The 14,420-nt window shown below is 45.1% G+C and overlaps 1 protein-coding gene across 6 annotated transcripts in view; it reads left to right on the top strand.

The window, feature by feature from the left end:
* DCLK1 (doublecortin like kinase 1) overlaps positions 1-14,420 on the top strand; it is a 292,627-nt gene that overhangs the window by 208,684 nt on the left and 69,523 nt on the right. For 5 of the 6 annotated variants that reach the window (XM_072976126.1, XM_072976124.1, XM_072976125.1 and 2 more), the window contains exon 6: positions 12,842-12,936. In XM_072976126.1, coding sequence (XP_072832227.1) covers positions 12,842-12,936 — 95 coding nt within the window. Of the gene's footprint in view, positions 1-11,550; positions 11,916-12,841; positions 12,937-14,420 lie in introns of those variants that run through there. The other variant, XM_072976127.1, reaches the window with a different exon arrangement.

The following is a 14,420-nucleotide window of genomic DNA, read 5'->3' as shown; positions in this document are numbered from 1 at the left end:
TGTCATCCAACCCCTGACTCCTAGATCCTAGATTAAGGGCCAAAGCCTGTTTTGATCAGTATTCTAGGCAATTCTGATCAGATAGTCTACGTCCCAGGTTTAGGGAAACAGAGGGTTAAGGAAGTGGTTCCCAAAGCGTGGCCCCTGGAACAACAGCTTCGCGTCACTTGAGCTGGGGCCCAGCAATCTGGGTTTTCACAAGACCTTCCAGTTAATTCTGAGGCTCAGCTAAGTTTAGGAACCACTGGATTACGGAGAACAAAATCAGAAATAGATGTGGGAAGTCATTTGACTCTGGACAGTGGAGGGTGGGAGAGCTGGCTTGCTCATCTTCATCTATCGGCATGACAATGACTTCCTTTCCACGCCTCTGCTTGCCTCCAAGGGACAGTGTCCATCTCTAACCCTTGCAACCAAGAGCAGACTTCTGGAGACCTTGCAGCATAGCGATGAGCAAAAGAGAGGGCCAGATGCCAGCTACCTTTTCTACCTCCTTATAATGACCTCTGCTTGCAGAAAACCAATCAGCTGGGAAAAGAGAGAATTTACAGCTGAAGATCATCTCTTCTCTGGAAACTGATACTAGGGAAAGTCTCTCCCTTCAAGGGAGACACCACCTACATACAGATGTGGGCCTTCCCAGAATGACAGGGTGACGCTGGAATTGCTTTCTGTAAAACTCTTCTGGAGGCCTTAGCTTGTTCATTAAGCAGACGACAGATGAAAACTGAGCTCTTTGGAGGATGTTCAGCCTTGACCAAGGAACATTCCTCATTTTTTCTGACCAGACCTGGGCTGTAGGATGAACTCCCAGGGAGCAGTAAGGGAGAGAGAGGTCATGGGCCCAGCCAGCCTGTTGCCCCTAAAAATCTTGGCTATTTAGTATAACCGTGGAAGGCTGTAAAGGCGAAAGAAGCCACGTTAGTCAAAACATTGTCAATACTACTAAAAAAAAAATCAATATTAAAAAACAAAGTTGGTCCCCAATTCAAACCCACTTTGATACTGAAAAATTTTACTTAATCTTTCCTCTCTTCCCTCTTATTATATACCATGGATTTTGAAATATCAGTTGTAGCGTGGAGGAAACATCTAATAATGGATGATTCGCCAGAATCTTATGTCTCTTACATCATAGATATTTCAAGAGAATCAGTATGTCCTGTTGCTATTCACTGTTTGTTGTCGTTGTTGTTTTTAATAGATTTTGTTTTTAAGAGTTGGCAGTTAGATGCTCTTAGGTTTGAGGAGAAATTTCTTTTCTTTTCCTTTTGCTTTTGGTCTCCCTACGAGTCAAGGAAGGTGGCGGACAGATCAGATTATTGTGCACAAGTCAACGAACAGACTCCTGGGACCAGGAGCAGTTATTGTCCGGTGCTGAGTTTTCCACTACAGATGCCAGGGAAGTGCCCGCATGCTTTCTGTCTGTCTGATCATGGCAGCCAAGATTGAAAGGGGGCGACAGGAGGAAAACGTGGTAATACAAGTGGAAAAAAAGGGAGAGAGAATTTTTGCAAGTCAGAAATAAATAACCTTGTAAATAGTGAAGAGCCTATTTTATTTCCAAAAAAGAATCCAAAATTTCAGTTACCAAAAAAATAAAAAGAATCATGAGCCGAATCTTAAACAGATGATTATAAATACAGGAAAATTTTCACTTTAGAATTAATTGGTCACATAGTCCCTATTCAGCAGCTCTTCAGATTATATAAATCTTATAAATGTCTTTAATTATAATCTTATAAATAAAGATGAATGTATCATTTACCAAAAGTAATTTCAGAAACTCAGAAAAGGAGATAGGCAAATGTATTAAATATATCTGCAGTTGTCACTGCCAATGTTTGGAACCATTCCCTTTAGAAGTTTAAAATGGATGGGATCTATTACCTCAAAATCGATAGATCATTTCAGACAAGCACTTCTGTTTTCTGCTGTTTCCCTGAATCCCTTTTCCACTCTAGTTAAAACCTGGTTATCTGACCAGCGATGACTTGGAATTTGTGGTAAGTGCACCATGCCAGGGAGTATCATCTCCACGTGGAAACCAGAATCCAAATCCGCTCTAAAACCAATATGTTCTTGAAACATTAACACTTCATTCAAGGTATCTTTAACTTCCAGGTCAAAATTAATTAAATGGCACTGATCACATTTTGTTTAATATGAGCCTTTTATGCATAAAAAGTTTTCAACTTCAGTCATTTTGATCTGGAAGATATGCCATACAGCCATCTCCTAATTATATAAGAACTTATAAAATGCAATGACTTGTCTCTTGATTCTGACTTGCTATCAAATCTTATCACCTTCCTCTGGGTGATTGTAATTTAGAGAGGGGGTTTATAAAGCAGAAATGCCCAGATGCAAATGAGTGGATTATGCCAGTGACCCCAAGATCACTCCCTTTTTCTGGAACCTAAGCCCATGGTTCAGGGAGTCCAGTGGTGTTTCCGTATCTTTTTGGAGCAAGTTCAGCTGCTGGATGTCAGGGGATTACCTGCCTTGGGCCCCTCCACTGAGCTGGCCTGAGACTCCTTGTCTCTACTCAGATGTGTATCTTGAAACCATGGAAAGGAGCAGTGAGCTATCACTATATTGACTGCATCCAAATTTTCTTAAAATAGTCTGTTCAGTGTTATTCATAAATTGCAGAACTGGAATGTGAATAATTTTACTTTTATACTCCTTAAATGTTGGCTTGGCCCCAAGCCCCATTATCACCATGAACCTGACATTTTAACATTAAGGAATCTTCATTTTTTCCTCCTTACACATTAACCTAAAGTTTGAAATGATTTCTCCTTCAGTTTTTTAATTTCTCCTTCCAGTAGTCGTCTTCCTGCACTGTACAGAGATCAGAGTGTAGTATAAAGTTAAGATTTGTAGGTTTCCGTGCTGTATGTGGTAATATTGTTGACATATTTAAATGAAACATCAGAATTTACATAGAATTTTTATCTGTTTGATCTATTTTGACCCTCCCAATGATCTCCCAATTACAAGCAAGACAAGATATTCTTTATTATATCATAATATAGTCCATTTTTAAAAAATAAGGAAGCAGGGGCAGGACTGGGGGTTCTTGGCCCAGAGTCACCGAGTTAATAGTGGCCCCTAAGGGCTAGCCCCGAGGGTGTCTGGTGCTCCAGGCACAATAGGCTGACAATCTCTGATACCAGTTTTTTCACCTCTGCTTATTAAAATTTCGATCTCAAGGAGATAACTGATACAGTACCTAGTTTAAGTTTGCAATTTACAACCTAACAACACTTTGCAATTGAAGCCCAAGTGTTAGTCCCAGGCACCAGCATTGCAGGGGGTGAAATGATTCACTCCAACTTCATGATGTATGTCAGTGGTAGACAGAAACTTCCCGTGGCAAGTCAGGGTTAGGACCGGAATGAGCATCCCCTGCAAATCTTCTCTTTGCCCCTTACTCATTCTTCCTCCTGAGACCAGAAGCTAGAGGTGATTTATTAATGTAAGGTGTTCATTTACACCCTCTGAAATATCAAGTTCAGGCCTGCCAGTGTCAGGCGCTTGCTAGGTGCTAAAAGTGCAGAGATGAAAGAAACAGCCCCTGCTCTCAGGAAGTACACGGGTCAAGCCCCTAAATAATTTATAGATAATATGATTTACCTAGCTGTTGAATTACTATTAGTCTCCACAACAGAAAGGGTCCAAAGAAGGCAATTGGAGCTAGAAAAAGAGAAACCAGAAGCCTTGATGACACAAAAATAGGGACCCCCAGACAACTGTGTGCTGAGACACTGAATGAGATATCCCTGAGAAATGGAGAAAACGGGTGTTACTGCTTCTTAAAGAAACAAGACTACGTAAGAGCATCATAAAGAGAGTTTAATACGGGTTGAATCTTTATTCATGTGTCTGTCTTGGGAACTCAGACATCTCATAAAATACGTCATTTAAATGTGAATTTCTTTTCAATAAACTCCTTTATCTGCACAGGGAAGTTATAACAAAGCATCCCCCCAAATAAGGCTATTATATGCGCTAGTTCAATTCCAGTAAGAATGGATAAAGTTTAGTTTTGCTCGATGTTGTTTTCTTAATACTGAAAGTGTATGAGAACCGCATTTACCTAGCCTGGGTTTTTGTTGCTGCAGTCCTCCCTAGGAACTTACAGATTTCAAAGTTTTAATCTCTTCTTGGATCCCTTAGAAGAACTTCAGGGGTTTTTTGGGTTTGCTTTAGAGTTTTATGCCCATTTAGATGGATGGCCATGTTTTCCTTGTAGAGTGGCACCCCCTGTTGAGACACTCTGTCTATAGAAACCAAGACAAACACAGCTTAGGCCCCAGTGGGTGCCTTACCCCCGTCAATTCAAGCATGAGCTGATGCACTTTCTTGCCCTCCAGAAGCTTATAGTCTAAGGTAGAAACACTCATGGCAACAACCATTCATTCATTCAATGTACACTGAGAACCCACCATGGACCAGCGATGCTGGAGATGCCAGAGTGAACACGTGAACGAGGGAAAAGCTGGACACCTTGGTTAATGACCTTCTACCATGGTGGGGGCACCATTCATTCCATATTTCCCGGGCTTCAAACTTACTTGTATGTGACTCTGGAAATCCTGAAGTCTTTTTATTTATGCTAGTCATATTTTACTTTTTTACAGTTATATAAAAATACTTTGTGCAACTTATGCAGATAAGACAAGAACCAAAGCTGGGGAAGCGAAGAGAATTTTAATCAGTTTACCAGTCCAATTTGTCAATTTTTTAATTTATATCAAACACCTTCCAAGGCAGATTGCTAGCTGTTAATTTTGAGTTCAGCCTTTTCCCTTTGGTGTAGAGATTTCAGAAGAGGATTCTTCCTGCTCTGACGTTCCAAGGGAATTGTTGAAAACAAAATGCACCAAGAAAATCAAGAGGGCCATCCCCTGTGTTTTTAGACATTTTTGCTGCATATAAAGCTGAATCCTCCTCCCATTCTCCTTCCCTGCACCTGTCAGTTCCCCCAGGGCTCACCCTCAGCGGGTGTTTCCGAGATACTCTTCACAGCTTTGACCCATTGTCTTTCACCCTCTGTCTGTGTGGGGGCAGCACCCTACATCAGGATTCCTCCCATGTTAATGCCCCGTGTTGATTAAATAAATATTTCCTGAGTATCTACTGTGTTCCAGACATGTACTAGGTTGTAAGGACACAAAGATGATTAAACCACAGTTCTTGTCTTCAGGTTGGGAGACAAACATGTGTACCACTGACTCTAACCGTGTAGTGAGTACCATGACAGCCCAGAGCAACAAGGGGCTAAATCTCACCAACAGGGCCAGAGAAAAAGACTTATAAACTAGGACTTGAAGGGTCCTGCCAGCATCAGAAGGGCCGGGGGCATCACCACCTGAGAAAACAAGGAGAGTTAAAGCATAAAGGTACAAAGGCATATGGCATGTTTAAGGAAAAATTGCTAGTCCAGTAAAAATGAATGATAGACTTCCAGGAAGGGGAGAAGGTGGTGGGGCCCAGTTGGTCATGGCGAGCTTGCAGCATCACACAGGCATGATTTTGTTGCAGGTATTAGGGGGTGAAAGAGGATTTCTAGTAAGGCCATGATTTGATTTTTATTTGGATTTTAGAAAACAACGGCACAGTGGTATAGAGGATGGCTATGCGTGAAGGGTCCCAGGCCGGGAAGGCTCCACGAAGCCACTGTAGTCATCCCAGGAGGAAACTGTCAGGGCAGGATTGAAACAGCAACGTTTAAAATGGGGGGAGGTGGGACTTCAAAGGGGAAATGAAACCAGGAATTTAAGTGGATATGAGGCCAGAGGAAGAGAAGAGGGGTCAGAGGTGATGGTTTGTCAGTCGAGGAGGAGAGAGGGAATGGGTCCCTTGTAGACATGAGGGTGGATGCACCAGGAGGCAAGCGGTGGGTAACTGTGTTGAAGTCCGGGTTGAGCTGTGACAATACCTGCTTGGGAGACCCTGGTGCATAGGGGTGATTTAAATCGTGGGAAGGTAACATCCTGCTCCCCTTAACCCGACGGGAGGTTTGTAAGGTGAGGATGAACACGGAGCCCTGGGACCACGTGCAGTTACGGGGGCAGGTGAGAAGAGGCAAAGGAACGAAGAGAGCGCGCTAACAGACGTCAAGGGGGCAGGAAGGTTCGAGAAGGAGGGCGAGGCCAGAAGTGTGAAGAGGGCAAGTGGGAGGTCACGAGAACTGAAGGGAGGTCATAGGATTTGGCAGCGAGGACACCAAGGGTGACCTGTGGAAGCTCCATCCCAGCGGGCGGGCCCAGGCCGCGCTGTCCCGGGGTCATTGCGGGGCTGGCCTGGGGCTGCCACGCAGGCTTCACTGCAGGGGGAGGCGCCCTGCAGTCCCCGCTAGGGTGGGGGCAAAGCACCCACAAGGGGTCTGCAGGGGCACAGAGCTCATGACTCTGGGACCCTCTTCTGGGATCCCAGCTGACACATCTTCATAATTGTAAATCAGAGGACTCCAGATGACCCTGTTTCACTATTGAGTTAATAATCATTTCCGTTTACCCTGCAATCATCTCTGACTCCTCTTCCCCCTCCTCTTCCACATGTAGTCTATCCCCAGCCCTCCCGGCTCCTCCTTGGCGATGCTGTCCTAGGACTGGGGTTTCTCCCAGCTGCAGGAACCACGTGTCGCTGGCCTCCTTCCTGCCTTTGTCCTCTGCTCCTTGCGTCTGCCTGGCACACTCATGTCAGCCTTGTAGCCGAGTGAAGTCTCCACTCTTTATTCTCAGGTGAAGAACCGTCGGGGTCCGGCCAGTCTTCCTTTGCAGCCATCTCTCCTGTGTCTTCTCTGAACTCGTGCTCCAGCCTGCAAACCAGCTTAAACTGCCGCCAGATACCCCTGGGGCTTTTCCGCCTTGTACCTTTCTTAATTCCTATCGCTTTCTAGAAGGCTTCCTCTGTCACTTCCTGTGCGTCGTGCACACCCCCAGTGTGGCCCAGGTGACCCCTGTGAGGGTCTTTCCCGCCTCTCCAGTCCTGCGACACTCGATTCGGCTCCGGGGCTACGGACGACAAACTGTATCATCCTAACCGAGTCATGAGGTCTCTGGGGACAAGCAGCACGCATCACACATTCCATTCTGCATGCCCTTCAAGCCCACGGTAGCTACTGGGTCCGTGCTGACCAGATGAGTGAGTTCAGGAACAGTGGGATCTTTTCAGGTTGCTGAGATTTCCTGAGGTTCAAGGGCCTTTTTGTAAATATTTATTTAAAAAAATTAACTCATAGAGCCATGTTCTTTTCCCCATCCCCACTGTTTCTGTTGACCTCCCCACTTTCCATTATCCTCAGTAGGGAAGACAGTCTCTGAACTGCACCCCTTGTCTCAGCACATGAGAAGGCAGACGAGTGGAGAAAATCAGGGCTCCACCTCCCCCGTGAACTGAGGCCCTGGGAAGACAGAATTAGGAAAAAGCCTTTTTCTCAAGAGCTCCCCCTCCCAGGAGACACTTGTCTATTTTCTCTTTGCCTCAGTTGACTCCATCTGCTTTTTCTTTCCTTCCTTTTTTTCCCTTGATAGGGTGGCAGGCAATGGACAAAGGCTGGCTGGGAAGGCATATTTTAGAGTCTGCAGCCTCCTCCATGATGAGGGAGCGAGGGAGAGTCCAGGGCAAGCAGCCAGCTCCGCCGGGCAGCGTGCCTGGATCACCACCCGCTGCACACACAGACGGAGGGGCCCAGATACACGCAGACACCTTCCCTCCCCTCATCCCTGCAAACGCGGCACATAAATAAATGAGCCGCCTTAAGTGCAGCAAGAAGAAGGGAAACGGCCAGGAGGGTTTTCAGGTCCAAAAGGGTAGTCAGCTTAGTCTTGCATGAAGTTTGTTCTAACTTCAGGACCAGCTTGAGGCATTTAAACATTGAGTCTGCACTTGCGGTCTGAGCCTTTTAAGAACGAGACTGTAAAGGGAAGAAACCCTCTGTGTTCACAAAGGGTTTGCTAAGGTAGCACACATATGAGCCTAAAGTCATTTAAAAGGAGCCATGAATTAGAACGAGGAAGCCAAGTTTTCCCCAATTCTAGAATTTTTTTTAAGTAACTTTCATATTCAGTTTTAAGTTTGGGGAAACAGGAGACCACTAGATAGAGTCGGGCGCAAAATAAGTGTACCTTGTGCGTACTGACTGGTTGATTATAGAATCCTGAATTCATGGCTCCAAGGAGTAAAGTCAGGTAGGATCATCGATCTGAAATGATGAAGGAAAAAATGAGGTCGGATCTTTCATGAGGAATCATGTGCTGTGAAAAATTTAGGCTTTTGTGTCCCTGCTAGGCTTCGGTGCCCAGAAGGGCATGGCTAAAGATGGTAGAAATCAGCTTCACAGATTCTTTTCCATAGCTCTTTGGTGGCTAATCATGTAATTGATCATCACAGGATATGACAATAATCCAGCCTGAAGTTTTTTAGCACTTCTCCGTCAGGTGGTAACAGCCAGAGCAAAGGATACAGGATTTAAGGGAAATGTCCATGGACAAATCTGAGACAGGGAAGCCAGAACTGGATTTAAAGCAGTGGGTCTGATGAGTGCTTTAGTCATTCAGATGTTGGTGACTTCCGATTGAAGTAACTAATTGTTAGACCTGCTTGGCCATTCAAAAGCAATCTTATGAAGTTGAATTTTTCCCATTCAAAAGAAAGAACTGTGTAATAAAAGGCCTCTGTTAAGTAACTCTTTCTGTTAGTTGAATTTTAATGAGTTCTAGCAAATAAAAGACAAAGCCTTTTTTATTGGCCCTCAGGGACTTCTGGTATTACAGGATAGAAAACAACTGAGCTCTCAACACATGTGTCAAACTTGTGAAATAAAATTCCTTATTCCAGCAGTGATCCCACACTAAGGTGTGTGATGTTTTCTGGAGGCCAAGAAGCATTTTAAGAAGCTGCCAGTGCTTTTCAGGCGGCCAAGAGGAAGAGTGAGAACAGACCTCTGACCTTGAGAATACAGGTCGTTCCTAACTTGCAAGCAGATTGTGTTCCAAAAATGTTTGGTTTTAAATGACTTGTTTGGCACTTGAAATTTGTTTCTCCAGGGAGATGGCAACACAGGTAGAAGCCCTAAGCCTACTGGCTTTAAAAAAAAGGAGGCAGGTTCGAGCGCCCCAGTGATAGAGAAACCTACACATCCTTAGCTCTGCAGACGGGGGGTGGGGGGGGCAAGAGTCGTGGTCATGTCCTGAGGTGCCAGGACAGGCCCCTCGTGGGAAAAGTGTACAGTTCTTTGAGTAAGAAATAAATGAGGGGGAGAGTACAGCTCAACTTAGCATGCATGAGGTCCTGGATTCAACCCCCAGTACTGCCATTAAAAAAATAAACCTAATTACTTCCCCCCTAAATAAATAAAATCATTAAATAAATAAAAAACTTTAAAAAAAAGGAAAGAAACGAAATCCAGTTCTAGCTCTGCCACCTTCCAGCTGTTTGTCTTTGGACAGATGACTTCTCTGAACCTCAGTTTCCCCATCTAAAACAGAAAAAAATGACCCCAACCTACAATGCAAATGTTTTTCTTTCTTTCCTCAGGTTGAGTATATGAAGGTACATACAATGCAGAATTGAAATCACCCAAGATTCTTCAGTTAAACATGTCCAAACTCTCTGTCCTTCCAAACTTGCTCCACCTCTAGCCTTAATCCTCTTCAACCTATCAGTTACCACGTCCTAAAGTGTTCTCTTAAGTCTCTCTGGAATGTTTCCATTTACCTCCACCTCCACTGCACTGTCCTAGATCCAGCCACACCACCTCTCTGACCACAGGACCCTTAAACTTGCCATGCTCTCTCCTACCTGGACATGCTACTAAGGAATGTCCCTGCTCCAACTGCGTGCTCCCCTAATCCGTTCTGGACAGGACAAGAGCTCTTGAGAGCTTTTTGAAATGCACAGCTGATCCTCTGGCTCCTGCTTAAAATCATTCAGTAGCTTCTCATTTTACTTTGGATAAAAACCAAACTCTTTAACTTGAATGTCAGAGCCCGGCAGTGTGTGACCGCTGCCTCCTCCATCCTCTTTTGGAAGGCCCTGCCCTCCATCTCCCCTTTCCTGCTATGCTAACTAATTTAGGTCCCTTCAAAGCCCCACATTTGACTCCTCTTCCATGCCCAGCCATGAAACAGGTGGGCCCTCACCTTGGAACACCTTCCCTTGTCATCTCCTACCCTCCTTCACCTGCAGACTCCCACTAATACTTAGGGCCTGGCTTCATTACCTGTTACCCTCTGTAAGGTGTAGGCCAGTCCTGACCCCATAGGTTGTCAGGATTCCAATAACAACACCCAGTACTTCCCCTCTCAGGACACTTTGTTGTCATTATGAGTTTATTTACCTGATTTCCCTGCAGGCTAGAAGGCTGGTGCAGTAAGGGAGGGTGATGGTGGAGAGCGGGGTCTGGATTGCTTTGCTTCACCGGTCAAGTTGCTGATCATCTTTATGCCTCGTCATTTGTAAAATCATACTGCTTGCCTCACAGAGTTATTGTAAGAGTTAAATGAGTTAATATATGTGTGTATGTTGTATATATATTTATATATGTGTGTGTATGTATATATATATTCATATATATATATGAAAGGTTTAAGTGCATTAACTGGTCCATAGAAAATAAGTCTTCATTAAGCTGAGGCGGGAGGGTATAGCTCAGTGGTAGAGCGTGTGCTTAGCGCGCACAAGCTCCTGAGATGCACACATAATGAGTACTTAGTAAATGCAAGCTTTTTGTTGTTGTTTTGCCTTTTTAAGCTAGGTATTCCTAAGGCTGCTTTCCTGAGAGGGCGCTTTCTCTTTTTTTCTATGTCTCATTTGCTTGGGAAAATTAGAGTCCCAAAAGTGAAAAATGTGAATACTGTGTTTGATTTCCCATTTGCTCATTTTCCCCAATCCGGGTAGCCTTTGGGAGTGACCTAAAGATGTAAAGTAACATAGAAAGTAGGCGAAGAAGATATTACCTTCACAAAGCCTGTTTTCCAGTCAGCTCCTAGGGGGTCTCTTGCCTTACTGGTGGTGGATTCTGTCTCTGCCCACAGTTCTTTAGTCCCTGCCTGTTCCAGAGCCCTTCCTGCAGGGGCCGCTGGCTGGGAGGTGTAGTGCCGTGAGGCCAGAGCCCCAGGCTCACTCAGCAAAGGCAGGATTGTAGAAGGCAAGCAGATTCAAGCATTCTCGGTGCTTCCTACTTCAGTCTGCCAAAAAAAAAAAAAAAAAAAAAAGTTGTTGTGTGTGTGTGTTTTAGATGGAGACACCGAATACATTTCAAAGGCAAAATACAGATTAGTGCAGCATGAGTTCTGTGACATTTGTTAAAGGTCTTTGGAGAAGATGACAAAACAAGAAGCTTCCCACTTGCATGGGCCCTAAGGTTTGGTGCAAACATTGTGGGTGCAAAATCAATAAACATGTACTTTACCACTGAATTTTGTCAGGGTGTACTTACTACCCCTTATTACTGGGTAGTCACCGGGCTGTAGAAGAGTTATTGTCATCTTGATTTTCAGATGAGTCACCGCCGGGTCTCTTGCCCCCAGAGGCACTTCATTATGATTCAGTGCAAAGTACAGAAAGGGCTCCAGCTTCCGGGAGTTACTGGTGGGGGTGGGGGTTGCGGTGGTTCCGCGTTGGCATGAGGCTTAATTGACACCTTTGATGTAGCCGAAGACAGAACCCGCACCTCCCACTGCTGCTTTGAAGACGTCAGCCTTGCGCAGAAGAGGCATCTGCTGATGAATCCTGCATCTCATTCAGCCTGCTCTGGGAGCAGCCTTAGCCGTCCCCAACTAGTCCAAGCGCTTCCCTTTTCTGCGGTGCGGGGCTTAGTGCTGGGGGGGAGCTCTGCCTCTTGCTCTGGTTGGTCAGGTTAGACCCCGAGGCTGTGTCCATGTTAGAACTCATAGAAGGTAAGTTAAATGCATGATTGCTCTCCCTCGTGGAAAATGTTTATTCTGCACCCTCGAGAACGTGTGTGTCCCTTGCAAATCCTACTTCACTGGCTGTGGATGTAAAACGTGTAAAAGATGTTGACATTTTTACAGGTGAAATGGTGGTGACCTGATATATCTTTATAGAGTCATGTCTTTAAGTGTTTTATCAGCTCTTAGAGGTGTTGTTACTCAGAGAAGAGAATGGCTTACCTGAGTTCTGTGGCTTTGATTCAGTTTAGGGATAACGTTGTGTAAAAGTCTTGAGAGTCAGGTCGATCCTGGTGATTTAAACCTGTTAGAAAGCAGCTTTTATTTTTAACAGCAGTAAAGACTAACTGTGAGGGGTTCCTTGAATGCCAGTGCCGATTACTTTGTCCTGCTGGAGGCAGGTCCTTCAAGAGTTAGGCTAGGGGGATGTGCAGGGCACCAGTGGATGCAGGCACTTCTGGAAGTGAGTTCTTAACTCTAAAAAGACAGTGATCTGTTTTAACAAGTTGCTGGAACTATCACTTGGGAGCCGTTCTAATGTTTATTCCTCCTGGGTAGTACAAGGATGCTAAATTCAAGAATTAAGCATGAATTCCACTGAAAGTGTCTCAGGACCTTAAACACATGCCTAAAAGTTAAATGCATCATTAATGAATTCAGCCGGGAAGTTGTGAAAAGTACATTAAAAATTTTTTTAATGTAACCTGCTGTTATATTAAACACAGGACTAATGAAACAGTGAATTTCTGAAGAAGATTCCTCCCTGAAACTTTGTTTTCAGGACTGTAGATAAAAAGTTGTCTGGAATTTTAGCAAATGTCCCTCTTTAATCATTTGTTTCTCTGAGAAGGTGATTTGTCACGAGAATTCTTTAATATGCATTTTTTTCTCTGTGTGGTTCTTTGTGCTTCCAGTTAATGGAACCCCTGGTAGTCAGCTCTCTACTCCGCGCTCGGGCAAGTCTCCAAGCCCATCACCCACCAGCCCAGGAAGCCTGCGGAAGCAGAGGGTAAGAAATAAGCACGCTCCTTGTTTAAGACGTGTCCAAGTCTCGGTGCGGATGGCACAGGTGCCAGCAAGCGGCCCTCTCATAATAGCGCTGCTTGTCTCTAAGTGATAGCCAGGCGAGGGCAGGAGGTGACCAGCAGTGGGTCCCTTATTCTGGCTGTGGTTTCTCTGAGCTCAGACTCGGGGCTTCTCATTTCCCTGTAAATGTGTGCAAATCTTAATTCCAAGAAGAATAAACAGTTGCTACTTCACTTGTAAATGCCCCACTCTCTTGTCCCAAATGCACAAAGATTTTAATGGCACTGGTTTGTGAGCTTCCTTGGCTGTAATGAGTTTCGTTAAAGACATCATCACTGATCACCAGCCTCCCTAAAGCAGGAAAAGGAAACCTGCCTGGGTTGCAGAGGTGGGCGGGCCCTGGCGGGACGTTGCTTTGTGATATAGAACAAGTGGTCCAGAGCAGCTGAGGGGCCACACTGCAGGGATGGGTACATGTGACGGCTGTTTTTGGGAATGAACCCCACACTGAGCACCTTCTCTTTCATCACAACCTGCATTTATCTTTTAGCTGCTTCTGTAATAATGGAGAAGTTGATTGAGGAGACTAAAGTCAAAAAGTTACCGGAAACAGTGTTAGCTTCCCCGTGTGAAGGAAGAGGGTGGGGATTAGCTTTTCCTTCAGGATGGAAGAGCTGCTGTTCTGATACGCTCACACTGGTGCTGTCTGTCTTTTCCAGTAGCATCAAGGCAAGAATAAAAGGAGGAGAGGGGTAGGGAAAGTGCAGGGGGGGAAATGGGAGGCCTTTCATTGTCCGGATTTCACGAGCAAGGTGAGGAGGAATGTGTGCTCTCAGGAGGTCTGAGGATGCTGCTCTCTGAGCATTTGAATAAGCTAGCGCCCCTTGGCGGCTTTTGAATTCAAAGCCAGGGTTCCTGAATTTAGTTTCTTGTATCATGTGCTTTAAAATGAGACTTCGAAGTTCCATACATTAAAACTGCATCCAAGATGGAAGCTCCTCTTTTCAAGCCTCCTGCCAAGGTCATGACCACCCGTCCTCTAAAAGTGGGAGCAGGGGACTGAGTCAGTCCCTGACCCCGTTGGAGCCTGGCCCACCAAACGCCAGGTGGTACTGTCTCGCTCCACGGAGCCTCCTGGTGTCAAGTCTAGCTTGTCTAGGCTACTGGATGCGGCCTGGAGCTTGGCACCAGCAACTCCACTAAATGGCTGTGTTATCTTAAATAAGTTTGTTATCCTCTCTAAGCCTTAGGAAAAACCAAACCAAACCAAAAGAAAAAAAAAAAGGCTCTTTCCAGATAGAAAAACCCAGTCATTCTCTTCCAGTTCCAGCTGAGTGTTCTCACTGTGGTTTCTTCTTGGCCACAGTCTAAAGTGCAGGGGTCACTGGGGAACTATTAAAAGAAGAACTGGCCAGTGGGGGAGGGTGTAGCTCAGTGGTGGAGTGCGTGCCCAGCATGCACGAGGTC

The sequence above is a fragment of the Vicugna pacos genome, chromosome 14 (assembly GCF_048564905.1).
Source record: "Vicugna pacos chromosome 14, VicPac4, whole genome shotgun sequence".
NCBI lineage: Eukaryota > Metazoa > Chordata > Mammalia > Artiodactyla > Camelidae > Vicugna > Vicugna pacos.
Note: the sequence above shows the minus strand (reverse complement) of the source record. Positions and strands in the feature narration are given on the sequence as shown.